This window comes from Lutra lutra, chromosome 6, assembly GCF_902655055.1.
Source record: "Lutra lutra chromosome 6, mLutLut1.2, whole genome shotgun sequence".
NCBI lineage: Eukaryota > Metazoa > Chordata > Mammalia > Carnivora > Mustelidae > Lutra > Lutra lutra.
Genome location: NC_062283.1, coordinates 100707557 through 100732618, shown reverse-complemented (window position 1 = coordinate 100732618; position 25062 = coordinate 100707557). Strand labels below are relative to the sequence as shown.

Sequence of the window (25062 nt, the reverse complement as noted above, 5' to 3'; positions counted from 1 at the left end):
AGCCTAGACCTTAGCTCCTATTAAAGTAAAATTTTATTAAAAAGTAAAATCGTGACTCTTACACATTTATAAAATGACAGGTGTCAAAAAAAATTGTGCCTAACAAATTAACTAACAGGGAAACAAGATGCTATGACCAGTTTGAAAGAGAATTCAAACAACACATGATCAGCAATTAAAAATGAGGGCGGTTGGAATCTGGGTGACCTCTCCCAAAAAAAAAAAAAAAAAAAGGAAATAAATATACCATTGTATGCAAAATTGGTGAATATCCACAAGGAAATAAGCTATTCTTTTCCACTTGATGAAAATCCTTTGCCTTTCTATGGACAACAATGATTTGCATTACTCTAGGCATCCTTCAACTAACAGATTGCAAAGCAATAAAAGAAACAGGCCCCTATAAATCAGATAACCTGGCAGTTAAACTAAAGACACTTAAATGGTTCACATTTTTTTTTTAAAGATTTTATTTATTTATTTGACAGACAGAGATCACAAGCAGGCAGAGAGGCAGGCAGAGAGAGAGAGAGGAGGAAGCAGGCTCCCTGCGGAGCAGAGAGCCCGATGTGGGGCTCGATCCCAGGACCCTGGGATCATGACCTGAGCCGAAGGCAGAGGCTTTAACCCACTGAGCCACCCAGGCGCCCCTGGTTCACATTTTTTCCTGACCTTTCTTTTTTCACATAAGTATGATTTACAAGTATATTTTGCAAAATTTTTATCTAACGTGACTTTTCTAGGAATGCAACTAATACATAAATTAAGGGGAGATTGTATTTTGTTTTATTTGAACTTTACTAAGTGTTAACCATCATTTCAGAAAATCAATTCTCTTAGGACAGTGGTGATCATGGTATTTATGTTGCCAGAACAATAGCTGAATCAGTCTGTCTTTGTATCTGTGGAATCCGGTGATATTTATAGATATTTACATATAAGTACAAGCTTCTAACTGCTTTATTGTGTCTTATGGTGTTGTACTGTCTTCTGAAATATATATTATAATAAATTATTTTCCTTTTATTTCTCCTTTATGTCACAATTTGAACAATGCATTGATTTTTTTGGAAATGCATATTAGCTAGGTTATATTCTTGATTAAGGTCACTTCAGGGTCATAAAGGTGGCATTACAAAGTATTTGTTAGGAAAGGGGGTACTGAGTTGATTGATTGGGAACACCTGGCAGGGAGGCAGCCTATTGCAACCTAGATTAGGTAAATGCAATTCAGAGTGGCAAAACCAATCTTAGAAACCATATTCCTGAATATGTAATCTGTCTTTTCTCTATCCCTTCTACTCATTCTTCCCCCTTTTCATATCATATGAAAGCTATCATTTCATAATAGCTTTCCTATTAATAGGTTGGAATCTAATGTCTCCAATGCAGATCAGAATACTGATATGATCTTCCAGCCTATCTAATGCAAATTATGATGCATTCTTATAAAATAAGAAGGGCATGTTTAAAAATAATTATTCTAAGCCAAAAGTGACATTCTTTGTGGTATTCTGATAAAAGCCAGAGTCAGAGATTGGTAGACCTACAATTCTGTAATTTCCAGACCTTTAAGGGTTTCTGTGTGTATTGGTTACCTATTGCTGCATAGAAAATTACTCCACAACCTAGTGGCTTAAAGCAACAACAAGCATTTATTATCTCTCCCAGTTTCTGTAGATCAGAAATCAAGGAGTGACTTAACTGGGTAGTTCAGGCTTAGGGTCTCTCCTGAGGTTGCAGTCAAGATATCAACCAAGGCTACAGTCCTCTAGAGACTTGACAGGGACTGATGGAGCTACTTCCAAGGTGAATTACACACCTGGCAAATTAGCTACAGGAAGGCTTCAGTTCTTCATATGGGCGTCTCCATACGGCTGCTTGAGTGTCCTCACAACATGGCAGCTGATTCCCTTGGGATAATTGATTCAAGAGAGAAAGGCAAAAGACATAACATCTTTTGTGACCTAGCCTCATAACCATACATCACTGTAATATTGCGATTTACAGGAAATATATGCTTGGTTATTTGGATAACAAAAACATTTCTCACATATATTTAGTCTTCATCCACAGTGCCTGGATCCCAGCTCCCCAAACCCTTGCAATATCCTGAGCAATAAGGGCAATGGGAACGTCTCTTCTTATAATATTTGTCTTCTTGTCTCAGTTTTTAAAATCACTTCAGAGACATAAAGGTGAAATGGGCATCTTGTTGTTCATATCAAGCCCTTTTCACCACAACTAGGTTTATGTTGATGAGTTGATTTTTGGAAAGCACTGAAGGAGGAGGGCTCGTTGCCAGGGGAGCTAATCATGAATAGAGGGGTGAAAGTTTCAGTACACCCCTGATTTCTGGAGAGGAGAGAGGGACTGGGCATTAAATCAATCACCAATGGCCAATGATATAGTCAATCATATAATGAAGCCTCCATAAAAACCCCAAAGGAAGGGACTTGGAGAGCTTCCAGGTTGGGGAGCCAAAGGTCTTCCACATGCCACTATGCTGGGCTCCAGACTCCACAAGGACAGATGCTCCTATGTTTGGGACCCAACCCTATGTATCCTTCATGTGGCTCTTGATTTGTATCCTTTAATATCCTTTGTAATAAATTGGTAATTTAGTGAGTAAATGGGTTTCCTGAGTTCTGTGAGCTACTGTAGGAAATTTACTTCAGGGAGGGGTTTGTAGGAACCCCCCAATATGTAGCGAGTTGGTCAGAAGCACAGGTAACAATCTGGGCTTACAAATGGCATCTGAAATGGAAGACAGTCTTGCGGGGCTGAGCCCTTAACATGTGGAATCTGGTGCTATCTCCAGGTAGATGGTGTCAGGATTGAGTTGCATTGTGTTATACCCAGATGGTGTTAGAGAATTGTTTGGTTTTTGGGGAAACTCCCTTCTCATTGAAATTGGGTACCAGAAACTTTTAATCATTACCTCCATAGCATTCTGTGGAGGTAACTTCCATGCATGTAGGAGGGACTGTACAAGGATATGAATAACAGAAAGTGAAGGTCATCAGTGGCCATATTAGAGGCTGTCTACCGTGTAATATTTTGTGTGCTTTCCATATTCCCAAACTCACATTTTATTTTATCTTAATCTTTATTATTTCCTTAGATACATATAAAGTTATTAATAGAGAGAAAAATATTGATTATTTTGCTTTGCAAGCCAGAGCTAGAAAAACAACCTCTTCAATAATCTTGGAATAAATAATTCAGAAGCCATTCAGAATTGAATTATGACTGTGTTATTAAAAGCTATAGCATCACTGCATGTTATATCCATGTAACAATTACTTCATTTGTCTCAAAATGTTTATTTCTTCAGAGCAGACAGTCAAAAATTTTATTAAGACCACCAACAAATGAGGGAAAGACATAGTTGGGCTCTTTTTCCAAATGCATCCTTACAATTTTCTTATATAGGGCTGATTTTAAATTGAAAGTTGTTAGAGATATGTTACCCACAGTGAAGGGAGAAAATAATCAGGTGTGTTGCAGCTCTGAGGTCTGTAATTTTTATATTATATAAGGCACAGTTTAAGTCTAATAAGATTTCTCAGATTCAGCATTTTTTTAAATGAGGGAAAAGTTTATAGTTAATAAACAGTTTAGTTTATTAAACTGTAAAAAAAAAAGTACCTTTGTTGATAATTTGGAAAGAGGAACGCATCAGGCTAGAATACATAGATGTGCATATTTCATTCTAATGATGACCACTGGTTGAGGGGACACTCATCTTTGTAGCCTTGGGGTACCTCTCTTAATTACCCAGTTAAATCACTTGAGAAGCCATAATTAGATACTTCAAGACTCTGATAATTCACTTCAAGTAGCAAATGCAGAGTGTATAATCAGTTGGGGAAATATAAAACAGCTTAAAGTAAATGGAGAATTTTTTTTTAAATATCACTGTATAGTACCTAGAACATAACAGGTGCCAAATAAATATTAGTTTCTTCCTATCCTATCCTCAATCCTGCCTCCCAAGATTCTAAGACTAGAATTTGAGGCATAACCTGATAGAAACATCTAATTAAAATAGTAAGAAAACACAATGAAGTTCCCCAGGGCTTACAAATTAATATTCTTACCAGTTTCAGTTTTAGTCCAGATGTTATTTAACATTATTAGTAACAATAAAGAATTCATAGTAAAATATTTTGCCTCTTTGGTGGCTCTGCTTAAGACTTTTACTTAAAGTGCAGATATATCTGAAATTTCACATTTACTCCAGATATCCATGAAGCTATTTTTTTTTCACTGAGGTTTACAAAATATCTATGTCTATGAGAAAAACAGTAAGTCTATATTTATATTGAATGACTAAACAAGAGGCTTTTTAAAAATAATATTTATCAGGAGCACCTGAGTGGCTCAGTTGGTTAAGTGTCAGACTCTTGATTTTGGCTCAGGTCACGATCTCATGGTTGTGAGATCCATCTCTGAGGTGGGTTCCGTGCTGGGGATGGAGCCTGCTTAAGGATCTCCCTCTCTAGGGGCTCCTGGGTGGCTCACTGGGTTAAGGCCTCTGCCTTTGGTTCAGATCATGATCCCAGGGTCCTGGAATCAAGCCCCACATCAGGCTCTCTGCTCAGCAGGGAGCCTGCTTCCTCCTCTCTCTCTCTCTCTGCCTGCCTCTCAGCCTACTTGTGATCTCTATCTGTCAAATAAATAAATAAAATCTTAAAAAAAAAAAAAGGAATCTCCCTCTCTAGACAAACCATAAGAGACTCTTAATCTCACAAAACAAACTGAGGTTGCGGGGGATCGGGAGAGGGTGGTGGTGTTATGGACATTGGGGAGGGTATGTGCTATGGTGAGTGTTGTGAAGTGTGTAAACCTGGCAAATTCACAGACCTGTACCCCTGGGGATAAAAATACATTATATGTTTCTAAAAAAACTAAAAAATTTTATATAAAAAAAAGAACCTCCCTCTTTGGTGGGTGGGGGATGGGATAACTGGGTGATGGACATTAAGGAGAGCAATTAGTATAATGAACACTGGGTGTTATATGCAACTGATGAATCACTAAATTCTACCCCTGAAGTTAATAATACGCTATATGTTAACTAAATTGAATTTAAATAAAAACTTTTTAAAAAATAAAAATAAAAAATAAAAATAATTTTTTTTAAAGATTCTCTCTCTCCCTCTGGCCTCCACCCGCACCCCTCGCTCATACATGTATGCTCACTATCTCTCAAAAAATAAAATAAAATAAAATAAAATGTTAAAGGATGTAAGAAATTACCAAAAAAAAAAAAAGTGAAGTAACGTTGCTAAAGTTCTGCAACTCAGAAATAACTAAATGATAGCTATCATTTCAAATATCTGTCAATATAACTAAAAAGATAGAAGTACTTTTACAAAAATTGAATTTTTCTACAATGTCACCCTAATCAAATGGACTGCACTTAATTTTGCTTGACTTTAACAGAAGAAAAAGAAACTGAAATGACATGCAAGAAATTGCTGAATTGCAGATAAATATTTGCTTACTTCATGACATATTCATTCTTAAGACATCCCTAAAGAAAGATTACCTGAAACATTAATTTGGAGTTGTTATCATTTACACTACATGTATCAACACTAGGCAGCATTTTTTATGTACTGCTATGAAAGATAAATGTATCAAAACACTCATAATCCAGCCATCTTCACTCCCAGTTTTGGTAGTAAGATGGTAGTAAGATGACTTATTACCATCTTGGTAGTAAGATGACTATGTTACAATTGTCACATTTCATAAGTTTAGAATTGGTTCTGCAGTCACAACTCTTATGGCTTCTTAGGCAGATTTCCATATTTAAGTGGATGTAAGTCTCACTCTCAAACCTCCTACCACAGCTTCTACATTCCCGAGTTCTCTATTTTATCTTGGAGTTGGCTAGAATGTGTCATGAGATAATTTTTTTAAGAGGGTCTCGTGGGTGCCAAAGTTCCTGAGGGCTTACCTACTAAAAGGAAAACTATTTCTCTATTCACAATACTTTTAACATCAACTATATATATGGAGGGGTCTTCAGTGTCAACCAATTCTCCAACTCTCCAGACAGCATGTGGATATCGAACAATTCAGTCTGACACTACCTACCCACATCTGGTGCAGACCCCACAGGTTAAGTGCTCAGCTCCACAAGACTGCCCCCAGCCCCCCGCCACTTCCCTGTTGCAAGTCCCAGGCTGTCACTTACCACTTGTACTTCTGATCAGCCAGCTGTAGGTGTCTGTCAGTGGATGAACAGTTAAAGAAATTGTGAGATATATATTTTTAAAAGGAGATTCTGCCATTTACAACAACATGAATGAACCTTGAGGACATTGTGCTAAGTGAAATAAGCCAGACACAGAAAGAAAAAACTGCATGATCTCACTTAAACGTAGAATCTTAAAAATTCAAATACCTGGAGCCAGTGAGCATATTGGTGGTCACCAGGGGCAGAGAGGTGGGGGGGAAGATATTTATCAAAGGATTTAAGTTGCAGTTACATAGGATGAGTAAGTCCAGAGATCTTAAGTATAGCATGATGACTGCATTTAATAATGCTGTATTGAATACTGCAGGAGATTTCAAGGGTCCTTTTCACAAAGAAAATGATAACTATCTGAGGAGATAGGTTAATTAACTTGACTTTTGCAATCATTTCACTATGCATATGTATGTCAAATCATGTTCTATACCTTAAATATATACAGTTTTTGTTAAAATAAATAAAATTTAGAAAAATAAAAAATAAATTACAGTTCCCACAAGCCCCTTCTCAATTTCATAATCTGCTATAATGGCTCACAGAGCTCAGGTAAATACTTATGTTTACCAGCTTATTATAAAGGACATTAAAAATATATAAATGAGGGGCGCCTAGGTGGCTCAGTGGGTTAAAGCCTCTGCCTTTGGCTTAGGCCATGGTCCCAGGGTCCTAGGATCGAGCCCCACATTGGGCTCTCTGCTCAGCAGGGAGCCTGCTTCCTCCTCTCTCTCTCTGCCTGCCTCTCTGCCTACTTGTGATCTCTACCTGTCAAATAAATAAATAAAATCTTTAAAAAAAAAAATATATATATATATATATCTATAAATGAGAAGTCAAATGAAGGGTGTGGTATGGAGGGGTGGTCTGATGGCTTCTGCTGTTAGTCCAGATGGATAGGACTCTAGAACACCCAGCTTCCCTGAATAGTTAGCACCATCCTTAGATGTATCTAGAGAACCAAAAGGAAGCAGACGAACTGCACCAATTCTAGTTGGATTCAGGACACGGAGAATGATAGGTGATAGATAGATAGATAGATAGACAGACAGACAGATGATAGCTAGATAGATAGATAGAGTGAGGTTCTGGAAAGGTCCCAGGTGCAAAAGCATCTGTCCCTGTGGAACTGGAGTGCACTATTCTCCTGGCACATGGATGTGTTCGCCAACCCAGAAGTTCTACAAAACCCATAGTTCAGGAATTTTTATGGAGGCTTCATCACGTAGACATGATCAATGATTAACTCAATTTCTGGCCCCTCCCTTCTCCTCAGAGGATAGGGGGTGGGGGAAATTTTCCAAGCTTCTAATCCTGCCTTGGTCATTCCAGTGTCCAGCTTCCAGCTTGGATGCTATCCAAGAACCCACCAAAAGTCACATTACTAGAACAAAAGATGCTCCTATCACCCAGGAAATTACAAGGAATTTAGGAGCTCTGTGTTAGGAACTGGAAGCAGAGACCAAATATATATTTCCTATTATATCACAACTACTTACTTGCTGCAAGTTTTGAATGTAAAGGACAACTTGACTTTTGGAGTTTCTTACTATGCCATTTTTACCGATGTCACTTTCTATTATTTCTTAGAACTGCACTTGAATATACAATTATCCCAAAATAAAACACTTAAGTTTTCTTAAGTCAAGTCACATTAAAGTGTTCTGACAAATACAGCATTTCACTATCTCACACCTCCCCACTGTGCAATCCCAGTTACCAAAAGTAGTGTCTTAACTCAGCTATTTCTTCTGGCATTTACTCATCCTATAATTTTAAATAATATATATTTTTTGAGTCATCAGTTTTATATATCGTTTATTGTCTTCCTATTATTGTAAATAAAGGTTTGTGTTTCTACAATACCATCCTTCTGCTTCCGCCCCATCTCCCAAAATGGTGATAACTGTTATTAAATCAATACTCAGCACTTATATATTCACAGCTGATCTATTTGCTCTGTGTTTCCTTTCTGTTTTCTTAGAGTTAATGTTTTCTTTGATTTTTTTTAATTTGCTTTGTTTTCTTTGTATTTAATGTCAACTATTCCCAAATTTTCCATTGAGTTTTCCAACATACTTTTCCACATCAGGTAACTTATCTCTTCCAATTTTCAGAGACCTTCTTCTCTTTCTCCTAGAGTGCTACTTTCTAAGCTTTTTGGAGAGCTGTCACATGGGACTCTCCTCTTCTGTCATCCTTATACTTTCCTTGGCCTTTCTACTGAGTTGGATTCCCTGATCCCTAGATCTCAGGCTTTCTCTCTCTGGATTTACTCTCTCGTCTTGTAGAGAACATCCTCCAGCAGTTTTGTCTAGTTAAATCATTTACCACAATGGCAGAGGCTTTGATGATACAAGTATTCTATATACTTGAGACACCCGCAGTACCTATCTCTCTGAAAGACCCCTTCACCACCTGTCGGGGGATTTCCCTAAGTTTTTTTCAGTATCCCATTTCTTCCTATTTCTTGGTTTGCCATCATTTTAGGTGAAAACATCCTAGAAAAGGAAGCCTAGGAGGAATTCTTTGAATCTTGAATGTTTGAAAATATCATTCATCACCCTCATACTCGATTGCTAGTACAGAACTCCATTCGAGCCATGCTGCCCTCCCAGCCAGCTGTTACTAAAACATGAAAGACACCCTTCTTCCTTTGGCTTTCTTTATTTGCATTTGTTGCACGCTAAACTCTCCAGCCTCCTTCAGGTCTTGCTCAAATATTATATTCTCAGTGATCACTCTATATAATAAATTGCCAACCCAGCACGCTCACCCCACTTCCCACTTTATTTCCATAGCACTTGTCACACCTTGGTATACTGTCTATTTCCCATTGTTTATTTGTCTACTTTCTGTCTTCCTCCACTAGACAGTAAACTCCTTGGAGCCAAAACTTTCATCTGTTTTGTTCACTGATATATTCCAGCACCTGAAACAGTGCTTGGCACATAGTAGGCTCTCAATATTTATTCGTTGAATGAATGTGTACTGAAGACTTATTTCCTATCCCTATACTATGCCAAAAGGAAAATAATTTTCTTGTAATGATAAATAAGAATGGATTTGTTTGATATAGAATTAAGCAATTGTTGGTCATGCCACTTGAATATTTAAAAAAGATTAGCTATTTAAACATAAATTAGATTGCTTCTTGGCCTTTTGGTTAAGATCAAGTGTAAACATAAATTAGATGTCCACTTATGTTTATGGCAAGTGTGTTTATCTTTTTCTAGAAGCATTTAAAATATTCTTTCATCTGTACTTGTCCCTCACACCTTGCTCATCTTCTGCTTTGCCTTTCTTTGGCAGTAAGTCAGGCTTCTGGCTGCCCCCACTGTGCCCATCTTCACCCGTTAGCAGCATCTCTCACTGTGGGTTTCAGCTAAACCTGAATTCATATACTTTGGTTCGGACCATTTTATCTGTGGCCTTTGCTTTTGGACAGGTCTCTTGCCCAGAAAGTGGCCAAACTAGCCATTTATTCTACACACAGTAGCTGAAATTCTAACCAACACCCTCACCATGCACACTGACATAGAAGCCCAGCCCACACCCTCACAGGAACCCCACACACACTTAGCCATGACAGCTAAAAGTCAAGTTATTTTGAGTCTGCTTATTTTGCATACCTCATGATAAAATAAATGGCCTTGGCTTTTAGTGCTTGACTTCTCTGTTACCGTGCAAAAAACTTAATGTTGAAATGGCCTGTGTCATTGACATGTATAATTTTTACATAAAAACCAAATGAAAACATAATTGTTTAAAATACATTTGTAAGTACTGATGAGGTTTGATAATATTTTTATTTCAAAAGAATTGGCCATAGCTTTAATAGTTTCAATCTCAAGTAAAGAAAGAATAGAGTCTTGTAAAACCACAATTAAATGGGACTGCTAGATTCAGGAAATAAAAATATAAGACACCCAGCTAAATCTGAATTTCAGATAAGCATGTAAAATTTGTAATGTATTTTCCAATGAGAATCCTGCACTTTATCTTGCAACCCTACATTTAATTTTTTGTAAGATTTTATTTATATATTTGCCAGAGGGAGACAAGAGAACAAGCAGGGGGAGTGGCAGGAAGAGGGGGAAGCAGGCTCCCTGCTGAGCAAGGAGCCTGATGCAGAACTCGATCCCAGAACCCTGAGATCATGACCTGAGCCAAAAACAAACACTTAACCGACTGAGCCACCCAGGCATCCCTAGCAACCCTACATTGAAATATCCAGCTGTTCTATCAGTGAAAGAACTTGGTTAGGTTTATTTTGAATGTAAAAGATTAATGTTAAAGTGCCACAAAGTGAAGGAGTTTGAAATTCACTTTTATTGGTTGATGACATTAAGGCCGCAGACTATTTTAATCTGGCTAAAGTCTATCTAGTAACAGAAGTGTGAGTAATAAGATTCTGGCCCAGGGGCAGAATGAAGATATCTGTCATTGTGTTTCTCCCCAGACCCTTATCATCTGGAGGAGCAGAAAGACCATATCATAGGAACACAGGTTCATATCCAGTTCCCCATGACACAAAGAAGTCAAATCAAACCACGATAGTATTTGCAGCCTTTTCATTTATTCATCTGAGATCCTTCTGTGGATGTCTTAGTCAGCTCAGGCTGCTGCAACAAAATACCATTGACGGGGGAGCTTAAACAACAGGAATTTCTTTTTCACAGTTCTGGAGGCTGGGATGCCCTCCATCAGGCTGCCAGCTGGTTTGGCCCCTGATGGAGCGCTTCTTTCTGGTTTGCAGAAAGATGCCTTCGTGCTGTGTCCTCACATAGCAGAGGGAGAGCTCATCTCTCCGTGTCTCCTCTTACAAGAGTACTAATCCCATTCATGCTGGATCCACCCTCATGACCTAATTACCTCCCAAAGACCAGCCTCCAAATACTGTCCCATTGGAGATTAGGGCTTCCAAGTATGCATTTGGGAGAGAGAGAAAACAGTCAGTCCATGGCAGTGAAGACTTAGATAAAACTACGGGTGTGTATCCAGAGAGATTGTGGATGTTAGAAAACATCCTCCGGCAGTTGCATAAGGATGGGGGGGCATGCCCAGGCATTCTCCTCGGGTGAGAGAAAGGAGGGTACTTCTCTGAAATCTGGGTACAGTTCACCAACAGGCAGGTTTTATTTTAAGAAACTCATAAAAATAATATGATTCCACGTTTCAGAGCTGTTTATCACTTGGAGTTTCAGTTTGGGTGATTGCACTCTAGTAAATTAGCTGACTGAGAGTCCAAAGATTCTATCTGCATCCAGACAGGCCATTCATCATGCTTAGCATTCGGATTTCAGCACAAGCTTTTCCACATGTTTGCCAGAATGCCACTGAAGTAATCACAGAAAGCTCCTTGTTTTGATCTGCCTGATGCCTTAAACATCGTCAGTGGCTCTGGATTTAGGTTTATTGGAATATTTTAATAACCCACGGATCTCTTTATCTGAAAGTCTCATATAACCACTTTCTTGGTTCATAAATACTTACTGATTTTAATTTTGTACCAAAAAGAGAATAGACTTTAGTAGTTCAATGTGTTCTTACCCAAGGAAGAAATGCAAAGTGGTGGTAGAAATTATCAAGGTATACTCATGTAAAAGTGGAAAGACCTTCAAATGCTATCAGATATTTAACAAGTTGAATGGCCAATATAAAGTTCAAATTATGTGTCACCCACACCTTTACTTTCTCAAAATCATTTTGAAAATTGGCAAGTTATTCAGTCAGATTATCCAATTTTGGAAAAGCATAATTTAAATTTAAAGTGGTAAAACTACCAAAAATGTGATAAGTCGGATCCAAAAAAAAAATCCAAATGCATAAACTGCAGGCTTGGATGATTGGAAGGTGAATAAAATTTCTGGGCCCAAACTGCTTAGCTAATTGGTTGGGAGTTCCAGATGGGAATGTGGAATCCAAATCTATTCTAATGCCATCTGTGTTTTGGCACCACCTGGTGACCTAGTCAGTTTCTACCAGCTGGTCCCTAGGTGTGTTGTTTCTGGCTAAGCAGAAATTTTGGGTTACTGGTGGTCTTTTACTCTTATCGATCTGAAACTACTTGGGCCTGAATAAAATGAGTACAGGGACCCACCCTCTCCTTCCCTAGGTTTGAACACAGGACTGCATGTCCTTTCTATACCAATTTCTTCTTCTTTAAAAATATCACATAAAAACAATCAATGCAAATGCATTTTTTTAAGTTAAGTCTAATGTTGGATTTCCTTTTTTGCTTTCTCTTCTTTGGGGAAAATACCTGGACAAAATGAATTGGACTCAGAAGCTTTTTCCACAGACAGTTCTTTGTCTCCTCTTGCTAAGGCCTCTGCTTTGCTATCAGACATTCTACCTTTCTTTACACCATCCAGCATCTTCTCTCTGACTGACCAAAACACCATAGACATAATGCCCATTGATCAGACAGTACCAATCCCAAGACTAATCATCCCCACAGATGGCTATTCTGCCATCAGCCAGTCAGCTCTGGAAATTTCACATTCAACTGCATCTTCAGGCAGCCAAGATAGCAGGAGAGACTTAGACATAATGGATCTAACGAACACTCCCGCCTCTTCTGAGGTGCCAAGACTCAGTGGGGATGTTTCTACCACAGGTCATTTCTTGGAGACTACAACTCTCAATCCAGCTTTACAGTACATCACCACTAGCTCTATGACCATTGCCCCCAAGGGCCATGAACTGGTGGTGTTCTTCAGTCTGAGAGTCGCCAACATGCCCTTCTCCAACAACCTGTTCAACAAGAGCTCTCTGGAGTACCAAGCTCTGGAGCAACAATTCACACAGCTGGTGAGTAAGCACTGCATCCAAGTCCCTGCACATCCTTTCTTTTTTTTTTTTTTTTTTTTTTTTTTGCTACTTTATAATATCATCACTGGCTGTCTTGAGCAATGAAGGTTGCAAGAGACAGGCCTCTGACGTAGCTGTGGCCAAGGACGTTCAGCTGAAGTGTGGGGATGGATTCAGATCCAATAAGCGAGAAAGTTCTGCCGTGGACACTCCAGACAGATACTGCCATCCAGCCTCATGAGATCTTATCCTTAAGAACTTTTCATTAAGTTCTTCTTAATGTAGTTTTCCCAGGAATAATACATAGCCACTCAAGTACTGAATGTGGAATTTAAAAGCAGTGTGAGCAAGCTCTCCCTAATTATAATGCCACAGGCTGTTTTCCAGCCATCAGATGGAAGGAGTCAAAACCAAAAAGGTCCACAACACATGAGACCAGAGTTCAAGTGTAAGCACTCATTACTTAGTTCCTTAAGTTCTCATAAAACTAAAAAATAGCTAAATGGCATATCATCCCTGATTCCTAACAAAGAAAGTGAGATGATGATCGTGATGGCATATACTTTTGATTATACAATACTCCCAAAGCTCACATGTTTATTTTGTTTCTACATGTACCATAAGAGACACACATATAATAAGAAATGCTCAACTCTGTGATACCTGTATACAGTCACAGCCAATTAAAGTACACAATGCAAAGACTGTAGAATTTCTGAAAATAACAGAAAAAATATTTGTAAGCTTCATGTAAGTTAAATCATTATACAAATTAAAACCACATAAAAACCGAGGTCTTCAAGTGAACGTTAAAGGAAGACTTTGTGAGGTCTCCCCTCACCCCAGTGAGGTGAGGTGAGTAGATATTGGAACAATCTCAGGGAACAGAGTCCCAGTGCACCTAGCTCAGGTGTATTAATTAGAAGCTAAGCTTCCATAATGAAGAGATCAAAAATATAGTAACTTAAATATGGCGACAGATGGTAGCTACACTTGTGATGAGGGTAGCATAACAGATAGACTTGTTGAATCACTATGTAGTACAACTGAAACTAATATAACATTGTGTGTCAACTCTACCTCAAAAAAAAAAAAAAAGGAATGTAGTAACTTAAATAAGATACAAGTTTATTTCTCTTCAACTTGATGGGCAGGGCAATTCTGCTCTACAGTGTCATCCAGGGACTCACATTTCCTCCGTCTTGTAACTCTGACAACCCCAGTGGTGTCTCCTCATTCATACAAAGCTGAGTCACCGGTAAATCCTTGTTTCCACTTGTGAGAAGAGGCAAGAGAGGAAGCCCAGGGCAAGCAGTTCCCTAAGAAAGTGAGTGATACCAAATTTCCCACAACTCTTTCACTCATATTCTGTAGATGGGAACTGGCACATGGCCACAACTTGCTGCAAGGGAGACTGGGAAATGTGGTTTCTAGCCAGGCAGCCTCTTTCCTGTGAAGAGGAAAATGGATTTGGGAGTAGGGAGACAAAGCAGGGGGGATGGCTATTGGAATGTGGGCAAGGTTAGGGTCAAAATTCTGGTGGGGTGGAGACAGAGACAAGAAAAAGTAGATCTGGGCTAAGCCTGGGAGATTTTAGCTTGCATCTGTGTATTCTCTGTGTTCATAGGTTTCAGTTTATTAAAGAGGACGTTACTTTCAGGGCCAAGAACAAGGCAGACACTGCTGAGTTTCAGACATTTCTGGAAAGTGATCTCAGGGGTGGCTGTGGCTCACAATAGGCAGGTGTGGAATCTGAACCACAATATGCCCTTAGGCATGCTTTTGAGGTTATTAAATTCCAATTTGGGAAAGGTCCTCAGGGAACCACTTTTTCTTCTTCCTCACAATTCAGATAAGGGCACTGAGGTCCAATACAATGGATAAATGGTTTGATGAAGGTCACACAGCTGGCTGGGGACAGTTTCAGGACGGACAACCAAGTCTTCTGAGGGCCAGTCTCCTGTTGTTCCTACTGCACGACCTACTGGTTGACCAGGAAACATGCCCTGCATAGACAGACAAGCTGATATGTTCCTTCAATAGGTCATTTCAATTGGTTGCTTCCAAATAGACGTCCCATTTATACAGGCATAGGTCAGTCTGCTCCTGGACTCAGTTTGGAACATGTTTTTATTTGCTTGGGTTTTTTTTTTTTTTTTAATAACTGAACCTGGCATTCCTGCTTTGCTGATAACATTGCCCTAGATTTTTAAAAATCCTCTGTTCTCACAATTCATCATGAAGAAAATCACTGCCCATCCATCTCAATACACAAACAGAAAGGTGGAAATATGGGACATAATGAGTGCAAATAGATCATTAAATAGTCGTGTTCCAGTCTCCCGTTAAATCCAAACACAAAAATAAAGACAGTCAAAAAGGAACTGAAATTTATGCCTCAGATAATGAGAAGTGAGTATAAATGGAATTAGCAACAGCTGAGCACTTAGAACACAGTTAAGGGTATATCATCTTTTGTTTTGCAGCTGGTTCCATATCTACGTTCCAATCTGACAGGATTTAAACAACTTGAAATACTTAACTTCAGAAATGGGAGTGTGATCGTGAACAGCAAAATGAGGTTTGCAAAGTCAGTGCCCTATAACCTCACCAAGGCTGTGCAGGGGGTCTTGGAGGATTTTCGTTCTGCTGCAGCCCAACAACTTGAACTGGAGATAGACAGCTACTCTCTCGACATTGAACCAGGTAAAAAAAAAAAAAAATCCAACCCAGAAAATTGTGGGAGTTTTTTTGGTTTTGATTGTTTGCTTGACACACAGTCTTTATGAGGCTACAAAGTTTAACTCACAGTTTTTGTGAGGCCACAAAAATCAAATTAAAATCCCACTTGTTAAATAACATTTTGGAAGCTAATGGATCACCTTATTAGAAAGGTAGGGCCCTAAACCACACAGGTTCTGTTTTCCTACATCAAAGAGTAGAAAACAAGCACACCTCGTGCTTCACAGTCTGGGAGTTTAATTTCCCCCTCAGAACACAACTTTTGCTGTGCCTTCAGAGATTGTTTTTGTTGTTGGTTTTTTGTTTTTTTTTTTTAATGTACCCCACAGCCAAGCTACTTTGCATTCTGCTAGAAGTCAGAATCACTTTCTTAGCAAACTGCAGCAACCTGGAGGGTTTCTACCTAAGAAACCTTCCAGTCATAGTTAACTATCAGAATTGCCTCCTAATAACACAATTCAGGATGAAACTAAAACAGTGTCCTGAGGAAAGAAAACTAATCATTAGACCAAAATCCAAACTTGGAAAAAAAGCCACTGCACCATCAACAAGGAAAGAAGAAAATAATGTCCCTTCCCATTTGTACACCCTAGATCAGCTTCCGTGTGGAGGTTAAAACAGAGAAGTGTTAGATGTGAAGAAAACTTTTGAAGATAATGGCGGTTAGCCCAAAGCTACATAGTAGAAAGTAAATTCTATTTTATATTCGTTCTGATAATAAAACATGCTGTGTGTACCACTGTAACCAGCTATGCCCAAATTAGGAACTGTTGCCACCACTACTTTCAAAATTCTGTTTTCTAACCAATCAAAGGAAGATTTTTTTTTTAAATACCCCAGAGTGTGGAGGGGCAAGTCTCCAAATCTACTGCCCCTGCTACATTCTAGTCAGGTTCAAAACAAAGTTTCCTAATTGGTTGTGAATTAGTGAAGTGAATCTTTAACATCCTCTCTAGCTTTCTGTGGACTCACAATGAAGGCCCAGGGAAAAGGGGCCTTGGCAAAATGCAAACAAAGAGGCTCAGTTGGGAGACCCTTATCTTTGACAGAACAGAACTTTGAGCAACTTAAAGAAAATTGCCTCCTATTTCAGTAAACAGCATCCTTAAAAAGACAGATCACCCTTAGGCACTGAGTCTGGGAGTACTTACCTCTGAACAGGGGCAGCTAAGAAAGCCCCGAGGACCCCCTAAGAAATCAAAGACCTCCTAAATGCTGGTAATATACTGCCTCTTCCCCTGAAAACCACCTCAGAACTGAGAAGGAACCAGGGGGGTCCCTGCCAATTAGGATCAGGAGACCAGTTTCTCCAGTCAGTTGAAAGCAATGAGCAGGGACGTGTACAGAACTTGGAAAGTGTAACAGAGGTGAGAGTCCAGCCTCCTTCCTCCCTTGGAGAACTGACAGTTGACTTAGAGACCCATCCAACAACATGAGAAGGTCAGCGTAAGGAGCCATGTTGAGACGGGAGAACTCAGGTGTGCTGCTCTGGAGACAGGCTTCTCAGCGAAGGTGCCACTTAAGTAGCGCCTTAGAAAGACAGCAGGAAGCTGGTAACACATTGCCAGGGATGCCAAGGGGACCATGTGATGTTGGAGGGAAACACAGCACAGCAATGACTTGGGAGGGTCATAGTCCTTGAATGTGAATCCTATGCGCTAACGGCAGCACTCAATTTCCACAACTGGAAAATGGGGATCATAAACAGTTGTGAGGATTAACTGAACAAATGTTCACAACACCCAGCATACTACAGACTACTTCGCAGCCAACTAAGGAATATTGGTAGTTAATACGGTAACACTATCCTTAATAACTTTGCGCAAAGGGTCCTTCTGCGTAGGGCACCAGTGAGAACAATAAAAAGTACCCTGACAGGGTATTTGTATGGAGGCTGGAACTGAAATTGTGCTTATTTCCTGGGACCAGTAGGACTATGTAGCTTTTCCTCTAAAAAGCCAAAAGCAACCAAAACGAGATGCTGTTAACTTTGGTTTCAGTCCCTGCTGAAGACAAATTTATACAGAGCTATCCCAGAAATGCCTCCAGACTGTCTCGTCTACTGTGGGGTACATGAGCAATTTATTCTTTTAATGTTAGGACAACAAGGGAGGCCAGAGCACATGGGACAGCCTGGGACATTACCTTATCGCTATTTCTTACTAGATACTTAGAGAATGAGAAAAATCTGAATTGCTGATACATTGAAAACTCACAGAACAATGGATGGATGGACAGATGGACAGATGGATGAAGTCTGCCAAGAAATGGCTGTAGTGAGCCAGCTGGGACATAAGTAAAGCCTGAACCAAAGGATTTGAGGACAGCAGAGTTAGAAAGCCAAAATAGGATTTTATAAAAGTTAAAAATATATAACAATGTAACTTTACAAATTCCTCTATATATATATATCAAAATGGATAAATCCAATACCTAAAAGGGTTCCTATTTACTGGGAAAGGCCACTGTGCCAACCAGCCCCCAAAAGCATTTCTTCCAATCAATGGGGGGGAGGGGTGGAAAGGAAGAAGGTATGAATAGGCGGGGAGTAGAGGTGAGCGCTTCACCACCTCCCTAGAGATCCTGGTTTAATTATTTTCCCAAAGCCAAAGGGTAGACTTGCCCAACCAGCAAGTGGTTGATTATCAGACCTTGACCATCTTCTGCATGCTTAATCCAAAACAATAAACATTATCCACCAACATAAGACATGAATACATGGAATTCAATCCCTGCCTGAAAGAATTTGCAGGATGCCCAAAGGGGGGATACTTTAGAGTGATCAGACTTCTGCGGTTTCATTCAAAAAGACTTTGTAATGAGCACTTTCTGATATGCCACTTTCAGCTACAAATTTCTTTAGTTTGGGAATCACTGAAGCTTAATGAAGAAAGCACTGAATTTTCCTTTAAAATCCCATTTCACTGGGACCCACTGTCTTGACGGCAAGAGAGTATTTAGGGCTAGATATTAATGTAGAGAATTCTAGTCCCTCTGGGCTGGTCTCCCCCAGTGAGACAACCTGTGGTGGCTGGTGCTGGAGATGGCTGAGCAGCCACCAAGATAGCCAGTACTGCCAAAAAAGAAAAAAATAATTCGATGACACTTGGCAAGATGGTAAGGAAGACTATTCAAGGAGGGCCATCTCGATGGACGTAGGGACCACTGCAGTGGGGTCTTGACGTAGGGGAGAGGGGACTCTCCAGCATGGGCAAGTGGGAATTTATAACCAAAGAGCAGGGTGGAGGGCAGTGGATGGAACTTACTGAGAAGAAATTCTTCTTGCTAAAATTGGACAATGAAGAGGGGAACACTGAAGCTCAAGAGTGGAGACCAAGTTGAGAATTTCCAAGGAGGCTGAGTAGAGTTTGGTCAGCACCAGATCTGGAGAGGCAGGATGCCAGCCACACACACACACACATGTATCTGTGGCAGTAGTGCCAACTGCAGTGGTTGGAAGGGGTTGAGGATGGAGCAAGGAGAGAAGGCCACCCAAGAGTGAGTAGCAGTCAGGCACCCACCCCAGCGACAGACCCGCACACCCCCACCTCATCCTCGTACTGTCCACAGCTCCTCTTCCCTATTCACGTCCTGTCCCAGTTCAGGCAGGGATGGCCCCAACCCTAAACCATTCACCACCATTGTTTCTCAACAGAGGTAAGGAACTTCTTATGTCTATTAATCTGCTTATCTTATAAAACTTCTTGAACCTGAATTTTAAACCCCGCCATTTAAAACAAAACAAAACAAACAAACAAAAAAAAAAACAACCCTGTAGTTACAGTAAACTGTCTCTAGCCTGAGTGTCTAGCCTGAGTTCTCCTGTATGATTTTAGTTTGGGGGAATGTGCACAATATTAGTATTGTGGTCATAGAAAAAAATGGGTGTCTAGATTTTAAAACAAATTGAGGAGACAAATGTAGATGATTTTCAATAGTTTTCTTCCTTTTTTTTCTTTAATCTAGAATATGACAGCTATTTTGCTCCTAGGTTTTCAACGTGACCAACTGATCCAGATTTTCTCCTTTTAGTGGTATACTGGAGTGTAAGCTGTCGTGGTGACTGACAGGCAAGCTGATTAAAATGTCCTCCTCGTACAACCAACCAGTGCAACCAGCTGATCATGTTGCTTCTCAGGTCCCTGGACCCCAAATGAAGATAATTACTTCAAGTTCCTGAAGAACAGGGACTCAAATTCCAATTTACACAGCCCCTGGCTCTCTTGCTAGCATAGTCTTTTCCAGTGTCTAAGGCTTGGGCTGATGTGCAACAGTGCCCAGCTGCCGGCATGTATTAAAAGAGGTCTGAGGGGCACTTAGAATTAAAATCCCAGATAGTTCCAGAAGGCCATCTAGCAAATACAAGGAACCTCCCTGATTCATGTTTGATCTTGCCAGTCTTTACTTGAACTCATTGGTTCTGGCCCAGTCTGTTGAGAAAACTCTCCTGGAAAGAGAATTAAAAGGGGGAAAACTTTAAAGAGAAAAGGGGTGGCTGCAGGAAGTACCATGTGCCAGGAATAAATACCCAGCTTTATCTCTGGGAGAAAATCCCAATAATCTATGCTTGGAAAACAGAAAAGGCATCCTATAATTTTAACCTTTTCCCAACCAGGATGGCCAAATACAGCAACACTTACTTTGTGTCTCACCCCTTGCCCTTCCCTTCCCACCTTCTTGGGAGAAACAGGCCATCAGAAGTAGGCTGCGAGACCCTGGAGGTTCCCCTGCCTCATGTCCAATGTTACCCAGGCCTGGGAGCCAACAGCCCTACCCATCCCTTCCTCGCCCAACACTTATCAAGGAATAACCCTTAAAATGTGGAAAACGTAATTTTCATACAAACAGGGAGTAAGCGTATATCAAAGTTTTACCTCACTCATTAATAAGGGAATCATTAGGATGACAAATCTGGTGTAAAGAGGCTCTGGAAAGGGAACTCTATACAGCCAGAGAACAAAGCAGAATGATGAAATAAGAATGTCGTGCTAAATAGAAAACAGAAAGTACCACCCTTACGTCTTATCCGTTTTCCATACAGTAACTTCCTACTCTCTGGAGTTGTAAGACACCATCACCAAGAGCAAATGGTAAATCAGACAAAGTTGACGCATTTTAGGGGTCAGCAAATTGTGCCTATAAGGGACAGATAGTAAATATTTGGCTTTGTAAGCCAAAAGTCAAATCAGGGGTATATTGTAGGTACTTATATAACCATCTAAAAACCGAAAAACTCTTCTTAGCTTGCAGCCCATAAAAATGCAGGCAGCTGAAAAAAAAAAAAAAATGCAGGCAGCTGGCTGGGTTGGCCCACAGGTGATCCCTATCTGCTGGGGGGGGTGGGGGGGTTGCTGGGCTTGTTAGTGCTCTAGGATGACTTTTAAGGTTAATGCGGTCCATGTTTCTCTTTGTTTCCTAATGTTGGATGGTTTTTCTTAAACCACCAGCATCTTACTCCCTCTGGCCCTTATCTTTGCTGTTATAGAAAAGTTAGACAAATAAATGATAATACAATCATGATTGGGCCCCAGTTCATATATTAAGTAGGGATTATCTGCTACCAGTCAGACACTATTACAGGCACTAGAACCCCAAAAGTGGATCCCTGCCCTCAAGGAGCCAAATCCCTATCAACCAAGAGAAACAGATATATATGCAAAGACCTATAATTAAGTCTACCAAATACAATGATCAGGATATGAGCAGACATATTATGACGCACCACAGAGAGCAATTAATTCTAGAGGCCAGGGGATGTCATGGCAGGCTTTCTCCACAGATGGCGCTGTCGAGTGCGCGATACCTTGGAGAATCCCCCTGGTCACCCCGGCGGAGAAGGGTAGGGCCAGGCTCCCCCACCCCTCCCCCCACAAAAGAGCAGGAGGAAGATGCAGACACTTCTGGAAGTTTCAGGGTACTTCCGTTATTTCACTGTGCTAGCAGCTTCGGACACGAAGTACAGAAAGAAGGGAGCTAAGCCTGGAAGGGAAAGGCGTGCTGAGCCAGTGCATTTGAGGCCAGGATGTCTAAAAGCCCCTGTTGGATCTCTATGCACCACTTTGGTGGCCTGTTTTTCTTTTCTTTTCATTCGTCCTTTCTTTTTTTATGACTGTGGTCTTTTACAGTTCAATAAAATTTTATAAACACTCAAAAAGTCTTCAAACTAGGTACTAAACAGTCCTTAAAGTAGTCTCAAAATTACAAAATTAAAACATATATCTGGGGGAACTTGGGTGACGCAGTCAGTTGATCTCTGGACTCTTGATTTCGGCTCAGATCATGATTCCAGGGTCCTGGGACCAAGCCCCACAATGGGCTCCCCACTGGGTGTGAATCTGTTTAAGATTCTTGCTCTCTCCCTCTCTCACTGCCCCTCCCCCCACCTTGCGTGCACAGGGGTGCACTCTCTCAAAAAAAATATATATATTGGGCGCCTGGGTGGCTCAGTGGGTTAAGCCGCTGCCTTCAGCTCAGGTCATGATCTCAGGGTCCTGGGATCGAGTCCCGCATCGGGCTCTCTGCTCGGCAGGGAGCCTGCTTCCCTCTCTCTCTCTGCCTGCCTCTCCGTCTACTTGTGATCTCTCTCTGTCAAATAAACAAATAAAATCTTAAAAAAAAAAAAAAATATATATATATATATATATATGGGTGTATATATATATAGAGAGAGAGAGAGTTCATCATTCCTAAAATATTGCCAATTTTAAAAATACCTTGCAAAAATATATAACTACAAAAGCTACATAGATTGATTCATTAAAGTTTTTAATGCAGAAAACAAAATGAAATTAATAAGCTATCTTAAGGACATGAAAATACTCAAAAAATGTTTTGGGGAAAACCAGTTTTACAGGAATGGACATTCAGTGAACTGACTGCTATCCTATGAAGCAGGTGTCTTGAGGCCAGAGGCCACTGTGGAAAACACACATTTGGGAAACCTCAATTGAAACCAGAGAACAGGTGAAAAAATGGTCCAGGACAAAGTGTAAGGCAGGAAGAAAGGAGAATTGGGACTGAATCTCTGAGGAACCCCAACACTTCATGGGGAATAGAAGGATTGTCACTGAAAGGAGCCAAAGACGGTGTTGCTGAAGCCGGGGAGAGAAGAGCAGGAGAGAAGGACATTCAGCGATTTCAGGCAGCTGTGAGTGAACAATGCATGGCAGTCATTTAAGTGGATCGTCCAGAGGTTGCTAGAACCCTTCGGAAAAGCAGTCTACCAGAATGGCAAGAGCAGAGGTGAGATCTTAGTGAGGTTGGGATGAAGTAGAAAATGAGGCCGTCCACATGGCCTGTCCCCCTCCTGTCTTACAATATAGAGCAAGGATCCTACCCTCCCACAGAGACTGGGAGACAGGGTGCTACTTCTTTGATGCTTACGTTTCAAAGGAATGGTTCCTAGGTCCTTGGGGAAGACGGTCTTGAGTTGTAATACTGGCAAGAAGCTTTAAAGAAGATTGACATCTCAAAGGAGCAGAGAATGAATTTACAAGTTTTGTAAACTAGCCACACTAAGAAAAGAGAAGTGAAGGGTCTAGAGTTAGTCAAGCTGAGGGAAAGGTTAAGGCAGTCTTGGTCAGAGGACTTAGCATTTCTTTTCTAGCCCTGATTTATCATATTTATAGGGAATGTCCAAATAGATCACTTATTTAATTCTATTGGCAAAACTTGAGACAAAATCCAGTCAAGTCATTTTCATTTGTTTTCTTCTGGCCTAACATCAGGGTGGAAATGTAGTTTGTCATGCTAATACTGGGAGGGGGAAATATTATCCCATGGTTACTTTTAGACTAAAGAAAAGAAGAGAAATTTTGAAACTTCTCATGAGATTTCTAGGTAGGTAGCATTCCACATTCAGATCAGCGTCTGAATTCCTGGCTGTCTGTAAATGAGGGCCAGTAATCAGTTAAGCCAAATGACATGTAGGAGAAGTGACACAGTGTTATCGCCGCGTGTGGTTGCCATTCAGCTTTTGAAAACAACCCGAATAAAGGAATCTATGATATAGAAAGTATAAACCAATGTTAGAACTATCTGTGATTTATCAGCTGAAAGACGGAATAAATCACAGCTTGCTCACGATTCTGCCGGCATCCTGGCAGCTAGAGTCGTCTTTTATTTAGACTGTTCTGAAAATTCTTTAGAAGCATGTACGGCTTTTATGCCAGTTAGCTGTGCAGGTTGAAGATTTCAACAATGCAAAACTACACATACTTATTCTAACTCACTCTCTCCTTGAATTCCTAAGAAGTCTCCTCAAAAATGGGGAGATTTCAAGGCTGGTAAATTGTGAACATTGAAATTAATTACACTCTGGCATCCAGGATGCCTCCAGCCAGAACAAACCCTTTAGTTGCCAGCTTTGAAAAGGTGATAGATGTCACTATCACAGTAGTGACCATAAAAACAATAACAGCTACTAGTAATTGACGCTATTTTAAATCTTAATAAATAACTATGAAAAGTAGGTATTTCTCATTATACAGAGAAACTGTATCTTAGAGAATTGTAAATAACTTAACACTTGTCACACAATCACCAAGGGCTGCAGCTGGAACTTGGTAGCAGTTTTGTGTGCTTTCTTCAAGTCTGTCTACTGCCTCTTTATAAGAGTTGTTTTTTTTTTAAGATTTTATTTATTTATTTTTGTGAGAGAGAGCGAGCATGAGCAGGGGGAGGGGCAGGGGGCGAAGTAGACTCCCTGCCGAGCAGGGAGCCCTATGTGGGACTCATCTGAGGATCTTGGGTTCACGACCTGAGCCAAAGGCAGATGCTTAACGATTGAGCCACCCAGGCGCCCTTTAGAGTCTTATCAACCCTCTTACTGGGTATACAAATGTTGTTTAATCTACTTAGAAAAAAAAATAACACACTTAAGTCTAATTAACCTTAAATGAATTGTTAGATTTCACATTTCACCAAGTGAAATTTCCTATAATATTTTGTTATATTTTTAGAATGCCAAAAAAAAATAATAAAGAAGGGCGCCTGGGTGGCTTAGTGGGTTAAGCCGCTGCCTTCGGCTCAGGTCATGATCTCAGGGTGCTGGGATCGAGCCCCGAATCGGGCTCTCTGCTCGGTAGGGAGCCTGCTTCCTCCTCTCTCTCTGCCTGCCTCTCTGCCTGCTTGTGATCTCTCTCTGTCAAATAAATAAATAAAATCTTTAAAAAATAATAATAAAGAAAAGAAAAAAGTTCACTTTCAGAAACAAAAGTCCTGAACTTCTTAATGTCCCC

The 25062-nt window shown here is 40.2% G+C and overlaps 1 protein-coding gene across 2 annotated transcripts in view; it reads left to right on the top strand.

Moving 5' to 3' along the window:
- IMPG1 (interphotoreceptor matrix proteoglycan 1) overlaps nt 1-25062 on the top strand; it is a 126909-nt gene that overhangs the window by 85203 nt on the left and 16644 nt on the right. For both annotated transcript variants that reach the window (XM_047735255.1, XM_047735256.1), the window contains 2 exons: nt 12570-13081; nt 15568-15787. In XM_047735255.1, the coding sequence (XP_047591211.1) occupies nt 12570-13081; nt 15568-15787 (732 nt within the window). The remainder of the gene's footprint in view (nt 1-12569; nt 13082-15567; nt 15788-25062) is intronic.